General features: G+C 37.7%; 1 protein-coding gene across 3 annotated transcripts in view; it reads right to left on the reverse strand.

Annotated features, from left to right (window-relative positions):
• Nucleotides 1–2,069: 2,069 nt before the first annotated feature.
• The window catches only part of spock1 (SPARC (osteonectin), cwcv and kazal like domains proteoglycan 1), a 135,342-nt gene continuing 109,772 nt past the window's right edge, over nt 2,070–27,639 (reverse strand). For all 3 annotated transcript variants that reach the window (XM_044127140.1, XM_044127143.1, XM_044127141.1), the window contains 7 exons: nt 26,955–27,087; nt 22,603–22,723; nt 8,504–8,623; nt 7,954–8,175; nt 6,785–6,847; nt 6,024–6,161; nt 2,070–3,464 (listed from right to left, as the gene is read on the reverse strand). In XM_044127140.1, the coding sequence (XP_043983075.1) occupies nt 3,268–3,464; nt 6,024–6,161; nt 6,785–6,847; nt 7,954–8,175; nt 8,504–8,623; nt 22,603–22,723; nt 26,955–27,087 (994 nt within the window). In that variant the 3' untranslated portion in view covers nt 2,070–3,267. The remainder of the gene's footprint in view (nt 3,465–6,023; nt 6,162–6,784; nt 6,848–7,953; nt 8,176–8,503; nt 8,624–22,602; nt 22,724–26,954; nt 27,088–27,639) is intronic.

Here is a 27,639-nt window from a genome sequence, read left to right on the forward strand (position 1 = left end):
CTGTAATAAGAGAGTGAGAATGAATGTGAGTGTGTGAACAGGAAGTGTGTGTGTGAACAGGAAGAATATGAACACTGCAACAGATGTGTTGCTGAAAAAAATTGGATACCAAATAATCAAAGAAGGTGATTATAGGAGTTGTCATCAAATTTCTTCTTGCTGTTAGAATTGTAACTCAAAGCAGCAATATGACTTCAGAATGTAGATTCCAGCAGCTCCAGGGTTTTTAATTAAAATAAAATTGTATGTTAAAAATGTCTGGACATAGGCGTACCGTGGTGGCGTAGGGGATAGCGCGACCCATGTTTGGAGGCCTTGAGTTCTCGATGAGGCTGTCGAAGGTTACAACTCCTGGACCCAACGATATTTGCCGCATGTCTTCTCCCCCCTCCTGTTAGTCTACTTTCATATAAGGGACACTAGAGCCCACAAAAGACCCACTGGAGGGGTCAAAAAAAATGTCTGGACATAAATCTACTTTTAAATGAAAGAAGAATAAAATGCTTGTCTAGATTAGGAAGGAGAGGGGCAAACTCCTTAGCAAGTGTTTGCTGCTAAGGAAATGTCCTCAAGTGCTGACTTGAGGACATTGCAACTTAGGTCAACAGTAAATTTACACAAACAGAAACAAAGATAGCTGCATTTTTTCATAATTTGAGAAACTAACCAAAAAATATAGCTGTAGCACTGGAAAATATGAATACAGCTCGAGACACTAATCTCCATTTCTGTTCTTGCAATTGTTTACCATCTGTTTATTGATTTTGGACGTGATGCAACCATTTACTAAAGTAAGTGACTGTGTTTAGTAGTTTTCAGTATGGACAAACTGTTAGCTCATGATCTAATAGAATAAACCTTTGTGCAGCCAGGTTTATGCCTGTGGATATTTAAGAGCAAGAAAGTCCCTACTGAATCAAATTCTCAACCCAAAGTGTGTGACTTTTGTGACACCCCTTGCAGGATCTATACCCAATAAAAAAAGCAACCTATGTATTTCTATGTGCATGGATTGCAAAAAATATGTTCTATGAAAAGTCTGATAAGTGTTGGTGAAAAACAAATAAATTGGCACATTACCAATATAAAAATGGCAAATGTCTAAAGAAATGTTTAAAGTGAGTTTTTTATGTAATTAGTTGAAAGCTATAAGGTCTGAATTTTTCTGCAGCCTCAGCAGCAAAAGTATCAGTATTTGGGAAAAAGCCTGACTTTAAATCTGGATCTACTTGTGTGGACTCTGAGATTTCCCAGTGGCTGCAGTGTTGTTCTTCGCTTCCTCCCAGAATCTCAAAAATTATACATTTTAATCTTTTTTTTTTTTTTTTTACTTTTTCATCACATGGTTAGTTTCACTATTTCCTTCAAGGATATAAGGAGTTCCAGCCAAACAGTTGACGACAATCTTAATTGGAAAGTTCTACCAAGCTGAAAAACAGACGGCTATATTCACGAAGTCTGGAGCCACAAGCAGAATAGGTAAGGTCACTCAGTTGACGCACCATTTATGCATCAACTATGTGAAGCAAATTACTGATTCAGTCTGGCAGTGTCTGCGGAGGACTGCTGACTCAGCCTTTCCCAGCCAAAAGATTCAGTTGTCCTTTTAGCCTCTGATTGTGGGTATGATGTTTTTTCAAAGTGCTGAGCATGGCTGTTTCAGTGCAGCGAGGTCAGCTGTCCCATTAGCCAACGACATTACAAAAACACTCATTAAGCCTCCATGTTCTTTTTAGTCGCTGCCGACTTTGTCATCCTCCTCTCACAAAGAGGCGCGTGATAAGAGTGTTTTATTTCGCTACCATTTATCTCTGGCTCTAAAAGGGGATGCTGCTTTCTCAAGGCTAGAAAAGGTCAGAGCTGATAGAGGGCTTTGATTGTTCAACTGCACTGAAATCCAGGCAATAGAAAAAGGAAAAGGGACAAGAAAGAGGAATTTGTGTGAATGTTTTTGTGGTTTTAATGTGAGCCGAGAGACGTGTTTTTAATTCACAATTTTCTTATGACTTTGGATGTAGCATCTAAGCCAACATGTTGGGGAAAAAAAGAGACAAGTGAACATTGACACGTAAGGTTCAAAAGACACTCAAGGTGTCACTTTACTTAAATTTTAAAATAAATAAAAGTTTACGCAGTTGATTTCAATTCACTGAACATATCCAATGTTGGGAGGCAGAGCAGGCTCTTGTCTCCGCTGGATGTCATATGTCCTCCCAGCTCAGGAGCAGCTACCTCATCCGGTGTCCATGCACAGTCGAAAGGCCTCAGCAGACCTACGGACCACTTAGCAAAATACGAGTAGGCCGAGGCATACAGATTTGCACTCCAGGCCCACTATCTCTCTTGCAATACAATTTCCTACCTCCTGAGATTGGGAGAAGAACTGAAAGGACACTAGACAGCATCAACATAGCAACAGCAACATATTGTAGCAGCCAAAATAGGCATCACTTTCAGTTTGAGATGCATAGAGCTGGACCTGGCCAGGTAAATCTCTCTTTTACAGGTACAAGATGAGAAACATGCAACAACAACAACAATACATCATTAATCTCATTGTTTCCTGGGCTCTCCGAACACATAAAAAAAAAAAAAAAAAAAAAAAATTACAATCCTTCAAAAATGAACAGAGGAGTGGAGCAGGTTGGTACTGGTGGGGCGTCTCGGAGCTTTAAACTGTGGCAGCAATTTGCGGGAAACACTGGAGGGAGCCCAGCGGTGGAACACAGAACACAAAAATGAGCCGCAAACAAACAACAGGGAAACGAATCCACAATCAAGCCTTCCTGCAGGAAACATATTTACATCCAATATATCAGCTAATGTGCCTGGGCTTACAGACTTACCAGAGACACTGATACTCACATCAATAGGAGAGAAAGAGGATGGGAACAGAGCAAAAGATAAAAAGTATCTATATTTGAAGGGTTTACAAATTGGAGGGCTTTTTTAGGAGGAGTAAAAGCCAGGATGTGGACGGAAATGGGCAAATTTCTAACAGGATCTTGATAGTTTTGTTTAAAATGTTTAAAACTCTGTTTTATTTAGCTGAGAAATGAGTGGAATTTAAGGAATAAAAAGTTTGAATGAGGTTCAGTGAAGAGGAGGATTGGGTAAAATGCAGGGATTACAGGAGCAGGTTCAGAGTCAAAAGATGGGCCGCTGCCAAGGTAGCCGGAGGAGGAGATGTTGGAATGGCTTCAGATCTGTGCTGAGTTAACAGAGTTTTCTGGTCAGCTGATGGCAAAGTAAAATGACGTAGTGGAGCTACCAGATATAACCAGTTTCATCATCTTTGTCCTCATCCTCGTCCTCGTCATCCTCGATAGTTCCCCGGGGGTGGATCCGGCCCCGCCTTTTCTTCTGCCTGCTACGTTCACTGTGTGATGGCTCCTCCTCCTGGTCATCGAGGAGAATGACAGCACCGCCGCTACCAAAGTCCCCCGATGTCTCTGGGTCCTCATCTGTGAATAGATTATCAATAATCAAAGACAAGTCCAAGTCAAGAACAACTACATGGTGGATTCAAAACGTAAGCCACATTTTATTTCTTTATATTTTGCTTACAAGAAGATCAGACTTGTAATATTTTAAAATAGTCTCGATCAATGGTTCCTCAGAGTTACGTAATGTATTTAAACGCTTTTCTTTGGACTGGCTTTTCATTCATTTTCCACTACTTGGTAAGCTGTAGACTAGCCAGATTTTCTAAAGAATATTTAAAAGTTTAATTATTTCATAAAGGGTGTCATATTTCAAGTATTTATTATTTATATTCATGTACTGTGCATACACTGCTTGGAGACAGAACTCACTAAATAAACCTTTAAAGTTGATTTTCTTTTAAGGTTGTCCTAGGTTATATCAAAACTTTCTGAGAAACTGAATTTTCTCTTCATTTGCTGTAAACTTAATAATCAAATTAACAAAATACAAACCCTTGAAATATATCGCTGATACACATCACTTTCTGGATTAAATTATATCAATAAATCTACTTTTCCACAATTTTATTACATACAGCAGTAGATCTTTGAAAAAAAAAAAGAAAAAAAAAAAAAAGCCTTGAGAACCACTGATCCAGAGCACAATAAATGTCTGGCAGAAGCAAAACATTAACTGAGAGACGACCCTGTAGTTCTGCACGGTATGGTATTTCCCACTGATGATCCAAAATTAAGTTCCTCACAGGTTGGGATGTACATCCGCACTCTCATCATTTCCACCTCATCATTTCTTGTATTTAAGCCAAATGAGTGGAGAGCTGTGAGACTTGCTGTATGCATGGGGGAATGGGAGAACTCCAAGCTGCAATAGCCTGAAGCCATTCAGGCTGAGTCTGATGAGCTTGTTACACCACAGACAAAAGGAGTTGTGTTGTCTGTTTTTGTCTATGTATGCATCTGTGACTGGATAAACACCTTATCAATATTGGAAGCTGCAATTACTGGCTTAGACTAGGCTGGGATTCGACTGAGCTGTAATCTGTGCTTCTGAGTCCACCGTTTGATTGGTAATCGCTATGTCTGCCTGAATTTTTGCTTGCTAATTATTCAGTCTTTTTTGTTTTCTTTTTACACAGTAAAATCACTCTGGAACTGATTTATGCCAAAATGTCGTTTTTTTTTTTTGTTTTGTTTTTTTAAACTGTTTTCTTTGAGTCTCAGCTGCTGGCATGCAAAGAGTGGTTTTAAAATGTAAAAACATTTTTCTATTTATATTTCAGTCTCATTACTCTCCTCCACAAAGTGGGACTCCGTTGCTGTTCCTAAATCACATTTCTAAGACTTTCTTTTTCACATTGTATCCCCTGTGAGTGACAAATATTTCTATTTGTCTTGCAAGATGAAAGCGGGAAAAGATATAAGAAGTAGATGAAATGGGACATCGCAGAAACTGTGAGAGTGGCTCTAGAGGAATGGCCGATATGATAACTGATGTCTAGATAGAGGTGAGAAATAAATACAGAGTGAGAGTCTAACAGAAAAAAGCAGCAAAGCAAACCTACAGTAGCTGCTTTCTATGTATTGTTTTACTTTGAGTCACATCGCAGTCTAGTCTCTATACTATAAAATGTAAAGTGTAGCATGACCTGCCTTTCTTTAAATATAAACTTATTCAACTGCTTTCCTCCGGGTCGAACTAAATATTCCCATACAGCAACAGAACGAAACAAAACAACATCTTTTCTACATGAGCTTGCTTAGGTGAAAAGTTCCTGCAAGATTATTTTTTTTGTTTTCCATCTGTACACACTCTGCAAACTTAGTCAACTTAAACCTTAACTTATAAAGAGGAATATTACATTTTTAATACCAGCAGCCTGCTTCTTTATGAAACTTCATACATCCCAAGTCCATTACCAGGAGATACCAGCAACACCTGCCTACATCAGAGCGACATTTCAAATGGAACAGCTGCTTGTGCCAAATTGTCCACTCCAATTTTCCAATCTGTACACTTGCAGAGATCCAGTCAGGTTTGTGTTAGGTGTGGGCACCCAGCACAAATTAAAGTAAATGCCTTCACTTCCTGTTCGGTTGTGACAGTTTTGGTGCTAAAATTGAACAAAACAAAATTAGAAGAGTTTCATTTTTTCAGACTTTCTTATTTTAGATATTAGAACTGAGAATTGCATCATAAAATTATTCAGCTTTGGCTTAATTACATGTTTAGATAAAGTGAAAATTTGTGTTGATTCTTAATAAAGAGAAAAATACAGAGATGATGCTTCTTATGTAACAAAGAACATTCTCCTGGAAATTTGGGATTATTGCAGAAAAAATTTAGTTGATTTTTGATCAATTTTGAGACATATTGGTATCTAAACATTAATATAGTTCAAATTAGTTTAATAATAGTCCAAAAGGAGAAGGAAAGACCGATCTTATGTTTCCACCTGAATTTGATCATCAACACAAAAATAAACAGAGATTTGGTCAGGAAGACCACCAATTCAATTCAGAAAGATTAATAGTGTGCATATGTTAATGTAATACATAGTTTAGTAGTAATGCTTTTACCGCAGTTAGGGTTGCCCTGTTTTCTGGATCCAGCAATCTCGTTGCCATATTTGTCCACACACCAACACTGGCCGGTGCTGCCATGACACTGGGTTGGTTTGTAGTAGCCCTCCTCAGTGCAGCGAGGAACATAGAAGCCTAGAAGCATTTAAAAAAGAAGAAAACAACAAGAAAAGGTAAAGAAACAAAAAAAAAAAACCAAAAGACAAATTGAAAAGAAGATAAAGTTAAGCGAAAGAGGAAAGAAAGGATTAAGAACATTAAGTTTGTGAGGATGGAACATGCTGTGCAATTTGATTGCTGCCAGGGAGAGGGTACGCATTTTCGTCCAGAAGTATGAACTAAAGTTCTTGTGTATTCACAGGGGGAGTTTAACAATCAATTACTCCTGTGAAGGTTGCAGGACAACAACCATACATCCTGCTAAAGTGGACACAGTCACTCTCAAAAACAGAACAAAAAACGCCTTCACACTCACACATTCATCCACACACACACACACCCGTTCTCTGTTACCTTCATTTGACCCAGTTGCAGCTTATTTTTCCAAGTCCTTTCACTGTGAGCAGGAACAATATAAAATCTACCCAATTTTAACAGTGGCATTTAAACAAAATGCTTGCTGACATGCTTTTAAAATCCATCACTGAGACTTTTTGAAATTTAAAAGATAGGGCTATGTTTGTTGTTCTAGTGCGTATGTGTGTGTTTTAATGAAGGACGTCAAAAGATGAATGTAGCTATCACTTTTTAACACTTACCTATGAGGCTCTTTCTTCGACTCTGATTCTGGATCCTGGTTTTCTCAGTCTGACAAGGAAGTCCTGCAGTGAGAGAGGATACAAGATGGCTTCATTAAATCAATTCACAACAGAACTGAAAACAGACCATCAGATGCAACGCACCTTCTTTGTCACTCCTTTTATTTTGTTTCTATGATTTTCCCAAACTTCCTATCCAGTTACTTTAGTCAAAGTAAGTGGCAGAGCCAGAAAACTTTCATAAAGGTGGCCAGGCTGGGACTGTTGCTCACTTGATGGTTTTTATTAAAAGACATAAAACAAAATGTACAGCATAAATTTTTTCTGAGGGTAACATTCAGTTGCCCTACTACCCAGGAACTAGTCTTAAACCCTGGAGCTGAAATATCTTCAGAGACTTTCTTATGTTCTGTTTAGGTTTAAATAGTCACATTTTCCAAATCCTCATATACACTTTCCTGTCTTCATCAGTTCCTGGGGGTGGTATGATGATGGCCAGGTCCTGCTACAGCAAACCAAGACACTTCAAGGTCTGTGCTTCACCGCTGGTTTGATTTTATTTTTCTGGAATGCTTCATTTGCCAGAGGTCTGGTGTCCAAATGCTTCAATTCTACATTAATCTTTCCAAACAACTAAAAAAAAAGTACTGCCTTTGTCTACATTCGATCTGGCAAAACGTCAGTCTGCTCTTTTTGTTTTTGTGGAAAGGTTTTCTCCTGGCATAAATCTCATAAAAGATATACGTGTTCCGCCTGCAGCAAGAGCTTGAATAAATGTGGAGGTGTACTCATTCATTCCTCACCAGGATTTCCATTTCTCCAAGGAAACAGAAGATAATGAGGAAACGTTGTAGTGCAGATGTGACACCTGGTGGAGTGGCGTTGTGTTTGAAATGGCCAGGAAAAGGGCAAGAATATAATAAAATTGTTTGTCTATTTCCTAAAAACTAAGTCTGCAAAAGCATCACGGTTCCCTTCTCGTTATAATGAGGTTTTTCCAAGTTGGGGGCAATATATCAACATTCTGGTTTGTAGTGAGTCTTACTGGTAGGAAGTTTTTTTTCTTAATGTTCAAGTAAACCTCTTCAGAGCAACTTAAGAGTCTTTTACTTTGATTTCTTTATGTGTGCGAGCTTTCAAGTCAACATGTTATCGCTTCCCTCATTTACCTTCAGGCTTCTGGAAACAGTAGCACCACTCGTTGTTGGACAGCTTGCCATCCTTAAAGGAGTCACAGGAGTTGAAGAGAGGCTTCATGCACAGCTCATACTTGTCTAAATAGATGGCATTCAGCTCCGATTGGTCCAGCAGCAGGTCAAAGTTCATGTCAAGCTTGTTGAACATCCAGCCCAGTGAGTCCTTGCAAATGGGTAATATGCTGGTGTCAAAATCTACAGGAGGAGGAAACAGAAGAATTAACTATTGGAAGTACAAAAACATGTCTGGATTATTTCTTTTTACAGCAGCAAAGCGAGATCTGAGCGAAAGCAAGCGTTGACAGTGACGGGGCTGAGATGTGTTGAGACATGCTGACATAACAGGGAACACAGCAGGGTCACTGTCAGCATCAACGTCATCTCTCGCGTGTTGAAGGGGCCTCTGTGTGCGTGTGTGTGTGTGTGTGTGTGTGTGTGTGTGTGCTTGTCAGAAATAGACGATACATTTAGGCACAAAGAGAGAGAGAAAAAAAATATCACAGAGGGGAAGGAAAGCGCTCACGTCCGGTGGTGGAGTCAAAACTGTCAGAGGATTTGAGGTCTCTGTTGGCATCGAGGTGTAAGACTCCAAACCAGTCCTTCAGTCTGGCAGCCAGACTGTGGAGCTCTGCGTCTGAGCAGCCTGCGCACAAAACGACATAAAAGCACCAAATAATGAGAAGGAATGCAGTCACTCTTGCTGCTGTTATCACTGCAGAAAATGACTTATCGTTACTCACTTCTTATCAGAGAATCACTTCATGAATGTTTTCCTTCTTTTGTTTATTCTCCCCGAGCAAACACAGAAGGCTGATAACACATACTAAGCTTCTGCTATCTCCTGACTGTTAAGACACACAAATTCGGTAACTATTTTGTTGTTTGCTCGTCTGCTTTTATTTCCACCCATTTGGAGTTCAACCCCTGATCAAATAAAGGATTTTATGGGAAACCCAGTAGAACACAGACATAACACGGATTTATTTGAAATTCGTTTCCTCTTGGCTCCAAAAAACAAAAATAAATGGCAATCTTTCAGTGGTGGTTGCATTTTTGTAGATAAATGCGCGTCTGTACATTTATCCTAGATCTCACTCCTCCGTGCCACCATAAAGAAAACTGTGGCAGCAGGGCCATGCATGTTGATGTTTCTGTTCATCATTCTACCCACACGGAGCACCAGCAGAACCATGTATTTAATGACATCTCTGATAACAAAATATAAACAAACAGGAAAAAAAAACCTGGTTCTTTCAGTTAGACTGACAAAGTCTGCCTACAAATCAAGCAGTCTGCCTTGTTTTTCCTTCTCTGTCTTCCTTCTCCTTATCCTGCTCGTGACTGACAGATTTTTTTCCGCCTCATTCTTTTTTTTCTTTTTAGAGCTTGATAGATGACTCCAAAGGGCAGACTCATTCTCCAGCTGGAACAGAGCCTGCCAGTCTAATCTCTGAAAATTTGTCATGCAGTACAGTGCAAAGGGGAAAGAGGGTCGGGATCTGAACTTTCTATAAAAACACTTGATACACACTGAAGGTTTCTTTTCATATGGATAGTTGTTGTCACTTGTTTTACAATTTAGAACATCTCTACAAGGCCCACCCGAGTTGATACTTTCTATTTTTTTTTTTTTTTTTTTTTGCTGCAATTACAGCTGCAAGTCTGTTGTGGTGTGCCTCTTCAGCTTTTCACAATTTGGGACTGAATGCTTTGACCATTGTCTTTGCAAGCAAGCTTAATGCAAATCCAATCTGGTCCTCTTAACTTTCTATAAAAAAAAAAAAAATCGAAAAAAAAATGCATTTTTTCCTCCTACTTTACAGTCACACAGTCCCTTGTATTGGTCTATCAACTAAATTTCCAATAATATGTATTAATGTTTATGGTTGAAATGTTATAATATGGAATACTGCTAAAATGTTTAGATGTATGAACACTTTTTTGCAAGACACCCTACATATGAGGTTCATACATACTGTTCACACACACAGACCAAAAGTACAGAGTCGTCATTATCTCCATAAAGACCCGAATAACAGTTTCTTGACAGAGGAGCAAAACGTCTTCAGAAGGACATCAAAGATAACTACAGCACACAAACATACCAAGGAACCATAAAAAAAAAAAAGTTACACTAAGAATTTTACTCATTATGTAAAGTTCTCTTCTTGTTGGGTCCTACTTCTCGTCCTATTTTTAAGTCGTGTCCTGCATATACACACATGGAGACACACACTGTATTTCTCAGTAATAGTTTGAGCCTCTGCACGACAGTTTCTATAAAACAGCGAATGCCCGAGGTAACAGACAGGAGCTGCATCAGAGGACAGATAACATTTATCTCCCGGGCGCTCAGAGTGACATTACCTCTGGAATTACAAGGTGGGCTCTCTGTGCATGTGCAAGTTTGAGTATTATAATCCTTCAAGAACATCCAGATAAAATTTCCTATTTCACAGTTTATGTCTTTATGTATCAATGCATTTACTTCCACACTATAGAGCAGAGGAAAAAACAGCAAACAAGAATTCAAAAAATAATTTCTAAAACTATACACATTTAAGGGTTTTTATTATTATTACTTTTTTTTTTTTTTTTTAATCTCCACATCATTACATCAAAACCAGTTTGTATTTCTAGTTCTTCCTTTTTAAGGTCTGCTAAATTTCCTCTGGTGAATGTTCCCATTTTATTTCCTACTTTTTATTTCATCAGTTCTGCAAGTTTCATTTATCACACCTGGTGCGTAACCTTATTTTTTTTGTACCTAGAAAACCACTTTGATAATTCTCACTCTTATGTTTCTCGTACCTTTATTACTTTGAGAGGTTTATTTCCCACTTCTCTTTAGACATCCCCAACTGAAGTGGGAACTTGAGAGTTTCTCCTTTTTTCCCTTTTAGTGTTTTGAGTAAATTCTCTTGGACTTCAGACTTTGTTCTCCAAGTGTCTGAATTTATTTATTTTTTTTCAGGGAGGTTTGACACTTCAGTCTGTTTTAGAAATAAGCTTTAAAAGCTCCCCTTTATTTGACGCTAAAAATATTTTTCTGTTAAAATCACTAATGCATCAAGAAAAGTTAATACATTTAATACTTTGTGCATCTTAATTTTTTACTTAAAAAATAATATATTTTCTTTTGGCTGCTCTTTTGTTTTAATTTAAGCCATTTCTCCAAGCCATCAGAAGCTTAAGTCTTTCCATCTTGCTTAGCAGTTTTATATTTGTTTTATATTTGATTCAAAGAGATATATAGTATGGAAAATAAGTTCCACAGCATTTTTTAAATAAATATGTTTCAAATGCTACCATCACTACGTAATTTATTAAACTGATGTTTCTCACAGTTATTTCAAGAGTTTCTTGGTTTTACCCATCACAGGAGGCTTCTTGTGCAATTCCTTGGTTATGATAAACCTTTCCATGGGACTAAACTGATTGATGCAAATAATTTTACATTATTTCTACCATTATTATGATTTCATTTCACAAAGGCATTCTCTGAAACGTGACTCTGAATCTAATGTGATGCAGGAAAGCATTGATCAGCTATGAACATGGAACATAAGCTGAACTGGTGTGAATTTCTGATCAGTTCACCATGGCAACCACCAGCAGCACCAGCAATGGCTGTGCTGGGGTAGATATCCAAAGGTGATGAAACAGTTGTAAAAGATTATACCCAGGTGAAGGAAAACATAATATTTTCTGATCTATATTTGTTTTTCTTTGTCATTTCTATCAGTTTAAGTGTTAATCCTCATAAATCTGCAACAAAGTGAGCAACCGAAGTAGAAGAAGAATAAAAATGTTATGGATTTCATCTGTCTCTTTTAGCTTCTTTTAGCTGCTTACATACATACGCTGCAGCTTACATAACCATGTTTATGCGTGTCCGCTGGCAGTCATACACAAACAGACCGAAACTGATTAGACTTTAGGGAGGGTACAGATTGCAGAAAAGAATAAAAAGCTAAACATGCGCTACAATCTTTGCTTCACTTGGTTTCATACAAAGAGTTTTTCTTTTTACACAGATAAACATGCTCACACCTGTACAGAGGAGTAAGCCTGTGTCTGCTTTCAGGAGAAGAAGGCACCTCCTGTTCTATCTAGATACTACTGACCTTAATGCACACCTGGCTGCTCTCACATACAGTACATACAGTGTTTGGAACGTAGCACATGACTTCAGAGGGAGGAACCTAGGTGAGCAAAGTGTGGCCCCAGCGCTGGACGGTTAACGTAACTCTGTATCTGTTCCATTTGTACGACATGTATGACTTGTAACATTTGATCATTTTTTGGCATTGAAGCCTGCTTTTATATATAATCAAATCTCATTATTTCTCAAGGTAATTTACATTCGGGGGTTCTGGTCGGGTCCTGAAACTGGTGAACGGACCTGGTGGAGCACAGAGACAAAAATCAATAAACTCCAACAGAAAGCAGCCAGAAATCTTTGCTTAAAGCTGCAGTCGTCAATTTTTAAAGTCGATCTTTGAAATATATGTTGATAACACTAAAAGCTCAAGTCCAAAAGTGGTTAGCATTGTTATATGTGTTCTTCTTTGTCTCTGCATTGACCCTCCTCTTTTCACTCAACGACCTCTATTTAATCAAGTTTGACCCAATGAGATCAAAATATCTCTTTAGTGGCAGCATACGAAAAACACTCAGTTGCAGCACATAGTCACAATAAACATAGACAAACAATAAAATATATAGGGATACACTCAAGTAAAATATTTCTGCAATTTGAGACTGGAGGTTGTAGACTCTGTTATACAACCGGCTGTTTAAAGTTTAAAAAGATGAAGATGACATGCTGTCAAGAATAGTCCTGTAAATGAAAATATACCAAAGGCCAAGCTGCCACACATGCAAGATGGGAATTTAATTTTAGTATATAAAAGACTGTGATGAGTTATGGCTCTATAATTTATAATAAACCTCAAAGTGTCATGATACATGATGTCCAGCATGTGAAAACACTGAGCAGAGGTATTCATGCATAACACAACACTATATACAATATTCAAAAGAAAAGCTGATGCCACCAATTTCTGTTTTGAGTTGAAGCTGTCAAAGTTGTACTTGAATTGTTAAAAAATGCATTCTGCATGTATACAAACACTTCTGTGGAAGTAGGTGAAAAGCAGCTGCCTCATTCAAAAAAGATATTTTGTGGACATTGCAGCTTTAAATCAGATATATATGGACTGATCTTCTATCCTCCTCTCTTATAATCTCACGAGTGAATGCATTCTCTTTTATGTCTACAAACTGGGATCCATAAGAAATGGAATGGGTTCAAGGGTTTTGCATCTTGCCAATCCATAAAATTCTGAACTATTTTGAGATGCTGAATCGGTTCCAGTTGCTTTTTATGCTGATAAACAGGTCAGACTGACAAACTACAGCAGCCAAAATTGCATCATCCCTAGTCACATCAATCATTTAAATATTAAACTTTGTGAAAGTTTTTTTTTTGCAGTACAGTATCCAGATTCTGTATCTCTACAGATATTTGCCTGCTTCAAATACACTATTCAAAGCACCATCAGGAGAAAGGCCTTGAATTTGTCAGCTGTGTTTTTGTCATGTAACTTTGTAATCAACAAAGTTTGGAATAGAAAAGACAGGGTTGCTCTATTCCAAATAGAAAAAGTGGGCGGCAATCACCTTGAGACTTCAGTTGTCTGATAAGATCAAAATGAAAGCTAGCGAGGGAGATCAGATGATAGGACGCAGAGATACAGGATGACACTTCTTAACAAGGTAACAGAGGAAGAAAGAAAAACGAACTGCAAAAGTCAGGTAGGAGATATGAAGAGGATAGAAGGTCAGATTCATTAAAAAGATACAAGGGTACGTCTGATTTTTTTTTTTCCGTGCCCGAAGCTATCAACCTCCCAGAGCAATCCCACAGGCAGTGAGTTAAGGTTAGTCCAGATAATGATCAGTAATAGACTCTGTGCTCGGCCTCAGAGACAGGTAGAGATAAATATGATAGGGACAGAGGAAAGTCCATTGAAGTTTCAACCTTTATAAGGATCCTGTTTTTCCACCTTTTTCACATCAGAACACATTGCCCATGCTGGTTAAGGATTCGTGCGACACCAATTAAATTGTTATTACCATCTAAGATAATAGATTAGTATTTGTCAAAGAAATATAAATTTATGATGTATGATATTTAGGAAAGAGAGAAGTCTGCTAAAAAAGTCTGTTTTATTCTTTTTGGCTTAAGCCTAAATGAACAGCAAAACACAAGAGAGAATTTTCAAAAGTGGAACAAAATCAGGTTACAGTTCACAGTTATACCTATAACTATCTGATGAACCCACTATCTCAGTTTCAGCCTCTTTAGCAACATTCATACGAGTTTGAACACGTCAGCACTGACAAGAAGCAGTCAAACATTTTCCTAAATAGATCCTAAGCAGGTTAACGTTCTTCATTCGTGGTTAGGAGGTGTTGGGTACAGTAGCGCCTGGTGATTGAGGCAAACGTCAGAAGAAGCAACTTACTATAATTTTACAAGTGAGAAAGCCTTTACTGTTTTGAATGTCTGCTTTGTGCAGAAGATGGCACTTGGCTCAGAACAACCTATATAGATTTTAAAGGCATTTCAGAGTGCATTATTAAGCAAGAGATAAGTTTGATGCATCAGTTTAAATTCATAAAGTTGCACAAGGGCAAGGTAAATTTATCTGGGCAATGATTGGTTCATACAGGAACTGCTTTGATCAACATTAGCTGGTAGTTGGAACATGATGAGGGAGACATATTGTAATGTTAGAGAAAGAACCTCTATGGTGCCTTCCTCTTGGATTCAGAGTTGTTAAGTTTTCTGTGGTTATGATCACATTCACAAAGATAGAAAAAAAATGCATCGTTGAGGCAGAAAACAGAAAATTGTTATTTACAATGCAATGAATTACCATTCATTTTCTCTCTGTATTTTAATGATCTGTGGTTTATGTTGCATGAAGGTTGCATAAAAAGTGTCTCAAACATTTCAATATAAAGTATTCAGTTTCCTACATTTTTTTCCAAGACAAAAGTTTTCTTTCTAAACTAAATATTTTGATTCTTGATTTAAAGTCAAGCATCCCAAGCCCTGAAAATGGTCCCCGGGCCAAAGTTTGGACATCCATGGTATAAAGTATCAGTGGCTCACCATTTAGGGGGGAATAAAAATTGTGACTAGTTAAGGTAGGAGTTGCAACGTTTCAATGTTTGCTTAATTTATATGTGATTTCTGATGAAACATTTATTCTCATTAACATTCAGTATCAGTTTTTGATGTGGGCAATGCAGCTCAGCCTTCAGGGTGGCATGGCAAAGAGGATGCAAAAAGCCTGAGGACGAAAATAGAAAGTCATCTGTCTTTTGAACCCCACCAAGTTTTCTACTGAGGATATGTACAGAGAATTAGGAATGGATACCCCAATATGTTGGGTAGAGTGTAAGAATATATTGGTACTCCAGCATCGTAATCAACGGCTAATGATGCAAATCTGATTTGCAGGTTCTAATTCAATTAAATTATAGGGCATGTTTGAGGGAGGCTGGCTTGCATTTGATCAGCTAATTATAAACCTAACACACTAATGTTGGCCAACGCTGAACTGCAATATTCTACAATAAACAGAGATTCTGTAAAACATAACTTTAGATCTATCAAATCTTTATTATGCCAAAAACATTTCCAAAACAAACAAGGCTCAATGGAATCATACTTGGTCTTCTTCTGGGGAGTGGGTGTGTGTGGATCACTCAGGGGAAATCATGCATGTAAGATAGGCTCACCCAGGGCATCACTCACACAGAAACCTACACTGTTAGTGTGGGATTAGGTTAAATGCGTTATTAGGTTGTGTAATAAGTAAGAGAAAAACAGTTTCTTAACCCTCTGATACATGACATGTTGACTATACAGTCTTCCATGAGTGGGTCTTTTTGAATCCGTGTTTAAATCAATGTGTTTTTATGCTATTTTTGTCATTTTGATTCAAAATAATGTTTAGTATGATACTTTCTGCTGTGTTTTATTTCACACAAGTGTTACTTCATGTTTGAAATATTTTCATTTTTCACTTTTTTAAGCATTTTCAGAAGAAATCGTAGAACACTTGTGATGATTTGTAGAACATTTTTAAAACAAAATGACAACAGCAATTTTACAACAGCGGTGGTGGAACAATGTCAGTGTCCATTATGTGTGTGTGGGTGTGTGTGTGTGAGCAGGGTGGTGGTGGGGGGGTGGATAGAAAGAGCACGTTTATTGAAACTAGATAGCTAATCAATGTCAAACCTTTTTGATTGAGTGGGTTGTATGTCCTTTGTTACGGCCTGTCTGTATTCTATTGTGCTGTGTGTATCATGCGTGTGAGTGTGTGTATGCATGTATGTGCATTCTTGCATTCATTCGTTCATTCATTCATTCATCTTCTTCCGTTAGCTGGGGTCAGGCTATGTTTGCTCTCCCCAGCCACTTGTTCCAGCTCCTCCAGGGGAATCCCGAAGGCGTTCCTAGGCTAGTTGAGAAACACAGTCCCTCCAGCGTGTCCTGGGTCTTCCTCTGTGCCTCCTCCCGGTGGGGCATGCCCAGACCACCTCACCAGAGAGGCAACCAGGAGGCTTCCTAATCAGATTCCCGAGCCATCTCAACTGGCTCCTCTCGATGTGAAGGAGCAGCGGCAAATGACTGAGCTTCTCTCTCTAGGGCAGAGCCCAGACCCCCTAAAAAGCTAGCACTAATTTCGGTCGATTGTATCCGTGACCGTGACCATAGCTTTTGGTCTATGATCATGACCCAAAGCTCATGATCATAGATGAGATTAGGAACTTAAACCGCTTTTTGGCTCAGCTCTCTCATCACCTCGACAGACTGGTACAGTGCCCGCTACACTGCAGACGCTGCGCCAATCTGTCTGTCAATCTCCCGCTCCACTTGGGGCAGGACATCCTCCCCGACCCGGAGAAGGCACTCTATTCTTTTTTAGCTAATTTATTTGTGCTCTTATTTATATATTTATATAATTTTTATTTTATTTATTGAGATAATAAAATAAAGAACCTTGAACACATTGATCAACGGGTTTTTCATGCCATTCAACACATTTTCTCATCCACGGTGTCAGGCACACACGCACACAAATAATACACATACACAGTTAAGAATAGGCAGTAATGTTAGCTAGCTTGGTTAGATAACTAGTGTTAACTAGCTTCAAAGTAACAAGAAAACTTCGAAGCTAACTTCAAAGAAGGCTAATAGGTTGATTTGTGACAATAACACTGTCACAGCACTGATGATCGACACACATACACATTTGTGAGGTAAAAATAAAGATAATACTTATATGTAAGAGTACTTGTTGTGTAAAATATTATTACTCTGGGGTGACACTTTGGACTCAATGTGTATGGTTCACAAAATAAGAGAAAAAGAAACAAAATTCCCATTAAATTCCATAGGAAATCAATGCGGGTCATTTTGGACCCACTTAAGGAAGAATGAGGTGGTAATATAAAAAACATGCTAGTTCTTAAAATTTGTAAAGGGTAAATAAAAAAAAAAATATTAACTGCATGATATCAGTAACATGTTTGTTGAGGAATACCTGGAATATGAAATGATGAAAACTTTACATTACAAAGATACTGCAAAAAGATGACCTCACCGGGTCCAAAAGGACCCGCTAATGCAAAACTAACTCAGAGAGCTTGTATCCAATGCTGAATAATTCTTTAATCTATTCATTATGAATATTATCAGGGGGGCTGCAGCAATAAGGAACTTAGCTATCTTTCCTCCACCCTGATTGATTTGTTTAATGTTAAAAAAACAGGATCGTTCTTGTAATTCATACTTTATTTAGGTCAATGAGCAACAATCCCCTATTATATTTTATCAGGATAATTAAAATATTTCTGCAGTGTTTTGTACTGAGCTTATCAAAATAGCAGAGTTACTCAAGTGTCTTATGGTTTTATAATTTGTTGTCGCCTCAGCAACAGCGACTAAAGAACTTCTAGTTTTACAAATAAAACCTTAACTGAGCACTGGAAATGAGATAAGTCACAAATCTCTGGTTAGCTTGGAAGTCAATATAATTAATTAATTTTTTCATCTTGTGAAAATTAAAGCTCAAAACACATGACGTTTTCAATGGATCTTGAAATAATATAAATATATTGTTTAAACCATCCATTTATTGTTTTTTATATAAAACAAACGGACAATTTTATTGTGCGTTCACAAAGAATTAAAATTTAGGTAAAATAATAATATTTTATAAAGAGCAAGTTATGAATAGGTGGTATTTACAGTTTCTTGGAAAGTTATTAAAAACATAAGACATTCATTAATTATGATGAAGTGTGTAAAAATAACTTTAAGCGCGCAATTAACTATTATAGCAAGCTTTTCATTTATTGTCTTGAAGGTAATGTCTCAGGGTCCTGAGTGGCGGTGCATGATGGGATGGGACGCATCACCACATGCTATCTATGACATTAAGAATTAGAAGTACAAATGGGCTAGCCATAACTGAAATCATTGTCATAGCATCATACTGGTGTGATAGGAACTTCTAGAGAATCATATTTCCTTTTTTTTTTTTTTTGCTAGAAATTTAGGAGTTTCTTCAATTTCCAATTTTGTAACACACCATTGCAAAATAATGACCTGCATTTGCATAGCTCCCTATTAAATCTGAGTACTTCAAAGACTACAATCAACAATTCACCCATTTATACACTGTTAGTGATGAGCTACATTGCAGCCACAGCTGACCAGGAGCAGACTGGCAGAAGGAAGGCTGATATTTAATTGCGGACAACATATCCTCTGACAAGGATGAAGTATGAATGAATGAGACGGCCAGAGCAGGAACCGGCAACCACTGTTAAACGATAAAGAAATAAGAGCACAAAACCAGAAAACGCTGACTTTTTAAGACACACCAAAACTGATGTGCAATGTCTCTTCACACTGGTAAGAACTCAAAAAATCTCTACACATTTGGCATGTGTTGCTAGAGCACAGGAAGTGTGGAGGCAGAAAAGAAGACAGCACAGTCTGTAATCGTGTGTTCTCCCGCTGGGGCCAAGAGGCAGACATTCCAGTAAAAAAAAAAATCTAATTTAGTTAGTGGATTTATTCCGTTCAGGCTCCTACAGGTCTCTTTGATTTTTCTTGCGATGCCTTTGCTTCACAGAAGCTGACACAAAATGAAATATTTGCACTTTAAAAATCTCACTGACCATAATCAGCACTGACATGGGACTTTCACCTGCTGAATCTCTGTGTGCCAACTTGAGTCAGTGTTTTACATGGAAAAGTGTTGATGTTCGCTGTGACAGCAGTGCTGCAGCCGGGGAGATGACAGATCAAATTACATCTCAGTGCCATGGTGACAATTCACTAACCTTTGCCGACAGCCACAAAAAGAAAACAGCTGAAGTGGATTTCAAACACACACATGCATGATTCATACATACATTCAGCTTACAAATATGGTGCAATATTTGACATTCATCAAAATTTTCAGCTTCAGGCACTATTTGGATTTTTCCAGTGCAAAACGGACAGGTTATGCTCTTAAGTAAATTGTTTGTCCATTTAATTGAAGAATGAATAGCAGCTTTATCAACTAGCCACAGAATGTGTTTTAAAAACCTTCTTTCTTTCCATGTTATGTATCAAGTACAGCAGACTCAATAATCACACACAATAATGTTAATTTAACACACAACTTTAAATGAAAAATATTATTTGAGTGTTCATAAGTAAAATACTACAACTAATATAGGCCTGGGTAGTATCCAGTTTTAATGCTGTGAACCTTCCTAAAATATACTTAGGATTCAGTATCACTACCTCTCTATAGACTTGTAATGCTGCTAAAGAACTGCATGTACTCTAGGGCATTTTAAGGTTTTCTGATTTTTTTGGAAATTTGTCATTTATAAGCTTCAAATGCCTCACTTCCATTGAGTGCTATGTCAAGGCTTGTTTTAGTGTGGTTTGGTACATCAATTTGTTTCTATTGTAAAAGGGACCCATGAAACATTCCTGGCCCTCCTTTAGTTGAAGGTCCATATGACAACAATATTTTATAATTGTAACAGCAATAATGTGTCTCCACTTATAAGGTTGAACTGAAGGGAAGATTTTTTTTTAATGGTTACAGTACAAAAAAAAACAAAACGTTAGTAATTTGTGCATGTTTTTTGTATTGTCTTTAAAACTCTTAGAAGGATTTTACCCCTCCCCTCCCCCAGCCTCCAGGTTGTGGTTACGGCCCTGCGTTTGGTGTTAGAGCTCCTCCAGCGGTTCCACAATTCAAATGGCTGCTGCACAGATTTGTGACACTTATAATGACATTTGGTTGCACAACTTTATGGACTCGTTCATTCGTGGCTGTTTTCACGTTTATTGCGCTGTTCATATTAGTCTCGATGTTTCCAATGTTCTGGATAGCTCAACGTAATTGACAGGTAATATATTAACTTGACATTAACAAAGACACAGCGGGACGGATCATCCGGGAAATTATGGACAGGGAGAGCCTGACTAAAACTAATTGGAGGTCAGACACATTCTGGGGTTTATGTCTGCTTATTTCCAAGCCCAAATGAGCAACTTCACGTTCAAAAACGAGCCCAAAAAGCGCAACCCGTGACTCATTAAATTTGCTAACAACTTTAAGAAAAAAAAAAGAAAGAAAAATGCTCACAGCCGCTTATAATAATCGGACTTGGGAACAGAAACTCAAAGTAGTTCCTGTTTTTCTACCAACAAAATGCGCATCTCCCTCCTCCCTCCATTGTTTACATCTCTGTCGCTGCTGATACTGGCGCATATAAACGGCGATCACTCGACAAGACGTGTAGAGGAAATAAAATTAAATTTCAAAAGAAAAATAGTAACGCACAGAAACACAAAATGATTTTGATAAGTAACTGTAGTCTGACTATTGGATATGAAATAGCAACTCGTTACTGAAAAAAGTGGTCCGACGTCAGTAACACGTTACTAAGTGTAACACGTTACAGTGTTGTCAACATTACTGACAATACTGCTGATATTTAGTACAGCCTACTGTGCAATTAATCTAAAACACAGCACTTTACCTTTAACATATTTTTGCCTTATGGTTTTATTTTTGCAGGATATAAATGTCCAGGAATAAACAGCACTGAACGAAATATGACAGGTAAAAGGTGTTTGATTTTAAAAATAGGTTTCTGACTCTGAATGTGCAGGTTTGATATTTGAGACTCTGCTGCAAATGTTCAAATCCAGCTGCAACCTGCAACTCAGTAAACCCAGAGGATTGATTGCACATATCACACCACCACAATCATTTAACTGTTTCCATGGGAATGCAATGTGATGCATAGAGAAATTTTTCTTCACTTACTGCTATCCTCATCTATTTACCATTTTGCCTTGTTGATCTAATGTGAAACTGAAAAATTTCTGCCACCTCCAAGTGTACAAACTTTCAAACCTGCTGTCTGGTAAATAGTTTGAAGACCGTCTGCTCTGAAATGTGTAGAAAGATTTAGCAAAATAAATAAATAAATAAAGGAACAGAATTTGAAACATAAATAAGAGTGTAATCAAGGGTTAAAGAGGTAAAAAAAAAGTAATTATTTGCTACGATTTATAAATAGACTTGTTTCTCCTGACAAAAACACTGTTTACCCCAATAACCATGCTCCCAGTAAACTGAACACATAATTATAGTTTAATCTGAGCAAAGACAGGTGGGAATTAATGTGACAGAAGTCAAGCAGGTGAAACACTTTTCTATAACAGCATCAATCCTAGTTCTCTCCATCATTCAGGCTTTAACTGGATGCAAGACAAAGTCAGTACTGCCCTTAATTAGGAGACAATTTCCGTTTGCATGAAAATGTGTGTGATGAACCTTGGCACCGACATCAACACCCCTAATCTGAGGCTGATTAGAATAGATCTGCATTGGAAGGCTGGGACAGACAGACACACAGACGGATGGATGGAGGGACAAACAGATATTTACAACAAATTCAGTAACACCACCTCCCCAACCTCCCTGCTCAAGATAAAGGAAGCCTGTAAAAATAACAATCCATCCTTTTCGGCGCTACTTTCTTTTAGATTGCATTTCTCCACCACAATCCCTCCATCCATCTGCCGAAATCCCATTTTCATGACAAACAATAAGACACACACACTCACTCCATCACCAATTCCTGCAGCTGTCACATAATGGGGGGTTGCGGGGGCTAGAGATGCGAGAGGGAGAAAATAACACAAGTAAAGGGAAGGATGACAGGGGAGGGGAAAGAAAAGGAAAACACTGGGAATCACCAATGAGTTCTCACAATGGTGAGTTTTTGGTCCTCAAAGTGACTTGGAAAAAGATAAATCTTCTTCAGTCATCCCTTTGTCTCTTTACCCTGATTTCCTACAACGTCCTCAATAATCTACAGGCTATGTTCAAAGCACTCATTAAATCACACGCAGAGACAAAAGACAGATAAGGAACTGCTTAACTGACCTACTTATTTCTCCAACTAGATGAAAGTCGGCCATGGATGCTCTGTACTTACCAGCCTTCTCTGTATTATGTGATGGTTTGCTGAACTCCTGACCAGGTAAGCAAGGGCACTGTCCATCACATTTAACTGAGATCGTCTTCCCAGACAAGCAGCTTTGAAACTCCAATTTGCACTGGAAGGACAACAAAAGAGTAAACATTTCTATTAATCCCAGAAGATTAAAGCAACCTTGTGATATAAAGACATCTGACTCAGCTACTGAACAAAAGTGATGGGAGACTCTAAACAATAATGTGACAGGAAAAATCTGTCTTTCCCAAGGGAATGTTCCCTGACGGAAGAACATTCAGTTATCCACCGTCCTACATCACTTTTTAACCACTTATGTGGCAGCTTTTTGTGCAATTAACAAAATTAGGGTACATATAAATAACAGTGTCAATATTTGGAGTAGTAAGGCTTCCAAACCAAAGAAGTTATTTGTGCTATTAAATGGCAGTATTTGCCATGGCTGTGATAAACGCATATAAGTTCTTTTAATGCAAATATAATTCTACTTGCTTTGAAATTTTCAAACTCTAGCCTTGCAAGCTAAACAATACCTTAAATGTAGCTTTAAAAAAAAAAAAGAAAAATCTAAAATGCAAAAATCTGTGATAAATAGATAATTTATTGAACATTTGTGAAGCAGATTTTAACTTTTTAGCATGTGAATATTTAATAATCCACCAGCATGTGAGAAGTTCCAAAAATCAATTTGAGGAAAATACATGAATAAATCTTTGAATGATTAGAATAAAATTCTGACACTGATAAAAATAAATACAATGGATTCTGGAGAGCTCTTACCAGGGAAAATTATTCACGACCACTCAACAAATCTGACTACAAGATAGCAAACACTTAAATGTCAAACTTTTGGAGTTGTGCTGATTACGGGGAATATTTGCTACATCAGGGAAAGTCATTTATCTTCGATGAACAGATGTGTCTATTAGTCAGCCATGTAGACGCACCCGCAGTCACAGAGATGCCCAGTGACATTTTATAATTTATGGCAGTACAAATCTAATGCAAAGAAAGAGGAAAAGATTGAGCACTTCTGAATGTAATTTAACAGTACAAATCTTATTTCAGGTAAGCGGAGGGAACGAAATTGTTTGGACATGTTGAAGAAAAAAAATCCAATTACAAGACCATTCCAAAAGGAATAATGAAAAATGAAATGAGTTATGTAAATTCTGTTTGCAAGATGATGACGAGGAGATCTTTAAGTGTGAGACCATGACTGTGCATGAACCTCCATGCACATATCACTCCTTGGCGTTATCCTGCGAGCACTCTCATTTCCAATGTTCTAATTTTAGATCCATCTTTTCCTCCCTGCCACCTCTTTGATATCACTGCTAATGTTGCTTAATGAAATTTGTTGACAAAGGAGCCGTGCTCTATTCTGCTTCCAACGTATTGAATTAGCTATTGGAGGAGGGAGACCGAGAAGCAGTGAGAAAGTCCTGGAAATGGATGACCTCCTCTAATCACTGTCAGCACACAGACAAGCCCCATGAATCTTTATGTTTGTCTTTCTCCACAGGTTAATGTGGTTTTGATGAAATAGTATTTTAACACCTAATGTGGTTGGAAAGAAAAAGAGAAAGAGAGAGAAGGGGAAAAAAATGAAGGGGATAGGCTAAAAGATGATTTAGGAGGGGGGAAGTAATGGATTTAACTGAATCCTCTCAGGAGATAAGAGCACCGTCCTCTTAATAGGATATAGAGTGTGCGTGAGAGTGTGTGGTTGTGACAAAGGATGCATGTAATGTAATAATAAAACATGAATAAGCTTGAGACCAGCAGCTCAATGGTGAACAGAGTTTAAGTTGGACCACAGGGACTCATCACTCCACCAGCCAGCTGAACCCTCCACCTGAAATTGCCGCAGAGAGCAGAGGGATTTCCCAGACCTCCTGCCTTTTGTTGCTTCTCTTGTTTCTCCTTTAGCACTTCTCCTCCTTCTACTGAACACACTCTTGGCTCTCAGACAGACAGGTCATTAAGGAGGTGTACTTCCTGCCTCTTTTCAAACACAGGCTGAGTCATTCTCTGGTGGTTTATACTTCTAGAATGACAAATGTGAAAAGGAAGTCAACTGGCATAAAAAAAAAAAAGGCAAAGTCAGTGTGAAGAGGAGACATGAGTGGTGTGGATAGGACATCCAGACTCCATGATGTCACATGTGTTTCAGTTTCTCAAAGAAGTGATATCACTGGCTTACTAAAGTAGAAATTAATTACAATTCAGATTATGTTTGCTACAGTTTGAATATGCTCATCTTTGTGAAGTAGGTGCACTTTTAAAACAAAGTGTTGCAAAGTCTATTTAAACCTGTACAGAGACTGAGAGAAATAGACACAGTGGTAAATAGCCAGAATGATAATCTGGACCAGCCACAGATAAACATAAATCCCAAATGAAATCAAGAGTTGACAAAGGACATCTAAAATCCTAAACCTCTGATCTGGAGGAGGGAATGAACACTAGACTGTTTGCGTAATAAATAAGCTAGGATCGGATCTAGTATGAGGGAGAAGCAGAAACAAGAGAAAGGAAGAGGTTGTGCATCAGCATAAATCACAATGCTATTGAAAGAGTAATTTATGCGCAATGCCAAGCAAAAATTATCTTTGTAGGCAGTTGCATTTAACTGCGGTACAATGCAAACATTTGTAGAAAATCATTTGTTTCTATGTTTATTTATTTAGATGCCTGGTGTTTGAGAAACAGATTTCATTGTACATTTAGCATCTCCTAAAAGCTGGAAAAAGAAAAATAAGAAATCTGCTGCCACGTAATATAATCTTTGAAAGAACAGAAAGAAATGTCCACAAAAACAGAACTCATCATCTCTTTCTCTGAAGAGTTCCTGAACTTGTTGTAAAGTTAATAAACCATACATCTTTTTTTAAAGTAATTTATATAATCTTTTATATTCATGTTGTACATTTTTACAATATTGCAACGGTCTAAATCCAGATGTCCTGAAATATTACTCATCATTGTACACAACACAAATGGGGAACACTCCCAGATAAAGAGTACACTGTAGGGCTAGACGTCTTTTTGACCTCTCTCAGTTTCTATACCTATTACCCACAACGTGCTATTTTGTGTCTTTCATTTGCTACCATGTTATTAAACCAGTTACATATCAGTTTAATTTCATTTATAGGTGTTTTTATGATTTACACAGTTAATTGATCATGGAAGTGTTCAAATGTCTCATTTAATTTAACTCAATCACATAAAACAAACAGCAGAACAATTTGAAGCAGATGACTGTCTGAATAAAACTACTGATGTGTAAAATGATGAAGGAGCAAAACGTACTGCACACTGCTCTGTCCTGAATCAAATGTGAGATATTTGTTTTTATTTATGGATGGTTTGAGATTATTTATGGAAACTCCGAGGCTTTGCTGCATCAATAAATTATAATTGCTATTTGCTTTGTAAAATAGATGGGCCAAAAGCTGAAAGTCTTCTTAAAGGAACAGAGAAATGATGCCATGTCTGTGTTTTAAAACAAAAAGTGTGGTTTATCCTTCAACACTATTAAGCATTTAGGCAAAGTCTGTGATTAGAACTACATGAATAACTGAGTAAAACTAAGACTAACACTACTCTGGCACTTTTCAAGCTCCAGCATGACTTTGATTTAGCCGTGTACAGCACTTCAGTGAAGTCTAATACTGCTCACTTGTATGGCTTCACTCCTTCCATCCAAATGACTGAATACAAGGACAATACGGAGACATAAAAGCTGATGTCAATAAGAATTTACGGAGTGTTACATCAAGGACAAAGCTTCTCTTTTATCTATACCCTTTATATTCAGTATTGGCTATCAGTCTTCACACTAATTCTGATCTTCCTCCTTTCACTGACTTCCTGACTCATCACAAAGGTTAATCTTTGACGTTTTTCCTGGATCATGAAATTGTGTGCCTGTTATGTTGTTCGCACAAGATTATGAGCTTTGAGTTAGCACTTGGAAATTAGAGTCAGGCAGTTTCATGAACTGTTAAAATATGACTTCTAGCAGATGAAAAGACTTCTTAAAATGGTCTTTGTCCTCAGTTACAGCATTTACCAGACTCACAGAGATTTTCTGTTAAAGCCAACAAAGTATGGAGAGATCTCAGACAATTGACAATGAACAAAAACAGGAATTAGATTTTGAAGCAGGTAAAGAGAAGGAGTTGGAAACAAGATGTTACAGAAAAGTCTGATTGCATTTACTTATCAGTAGCTTGATGGATTTTATGTAATTGCTTTGTGAAGAAATAGAACAAGAGAAAAATTGAGGGTAAAGTTCAACAAAAAAATATGAATTCCAAACTCACTTTAGAGGAATAGGTGTGTCCATCAGAGCCACATACAGGAGATGACTGGGATGCTGAGCAGAGTCTACACTTTCCCGCAGGTCCAGGTTCAACCCCATGCCTGTGGCCCACGCTGCCTTTCCTGGCTTTCACACTGCGGAGGAGAGAAACAGATAACGTATTTTAGAAGTTAATGAGTCTGAAAGTTTTTTTTATTTATTTATTTTTTTTTATAAAAGGTTACCAGAATGTACATGAAACATAGGACAAAAATATTACCATGCTAAATGCCAAGCACTTCAGAAAGGATACATTAAATATATATGTGTGTGCGTGTGTGTGTGTGAAAATAATTTAACAGCCAGAATGCTACAGCCATTTAAAGTTTTCAAACAGAATCACTTCTTTACAGAGAAAGTGTCTCTGGTTGTCGGGGTCAGATGAAGCAGATCCTGATTGGTCCAATGAGGCCTCTTCAACAACCACTATAATTATGTCTGATTCAAATCTGGTCGCAATTTTCTATCTAAGTGCTCTACTGAACACCCTGGTGCCTGATCCATCGAGCACGGCTGCAATGAGAGCCAAACAGACTTTTTCACAGACATATGAAAAGTGAAGATTAACCACTGCAGGAGGTGAAGATGGCTCAGTAATAAGATTATTGTTTTGAATAATCTGTGAAAATCTGGTGTAAGTTAATGAC

This window comes from Gambusia affinis, linkage group LG09, assembly GCF_019740435.1.
Source record: "Gambusia affinis linkage group LG09, SWU_Gaff_1.0, whole genome shotgun sequence".
Lineage (NCBI taxonomy): Eukaryota > Metazoa > Chordata > Actinopteri > Cyprinodontiformes > Poeciliidae > Gambusia > Gambusia affinis.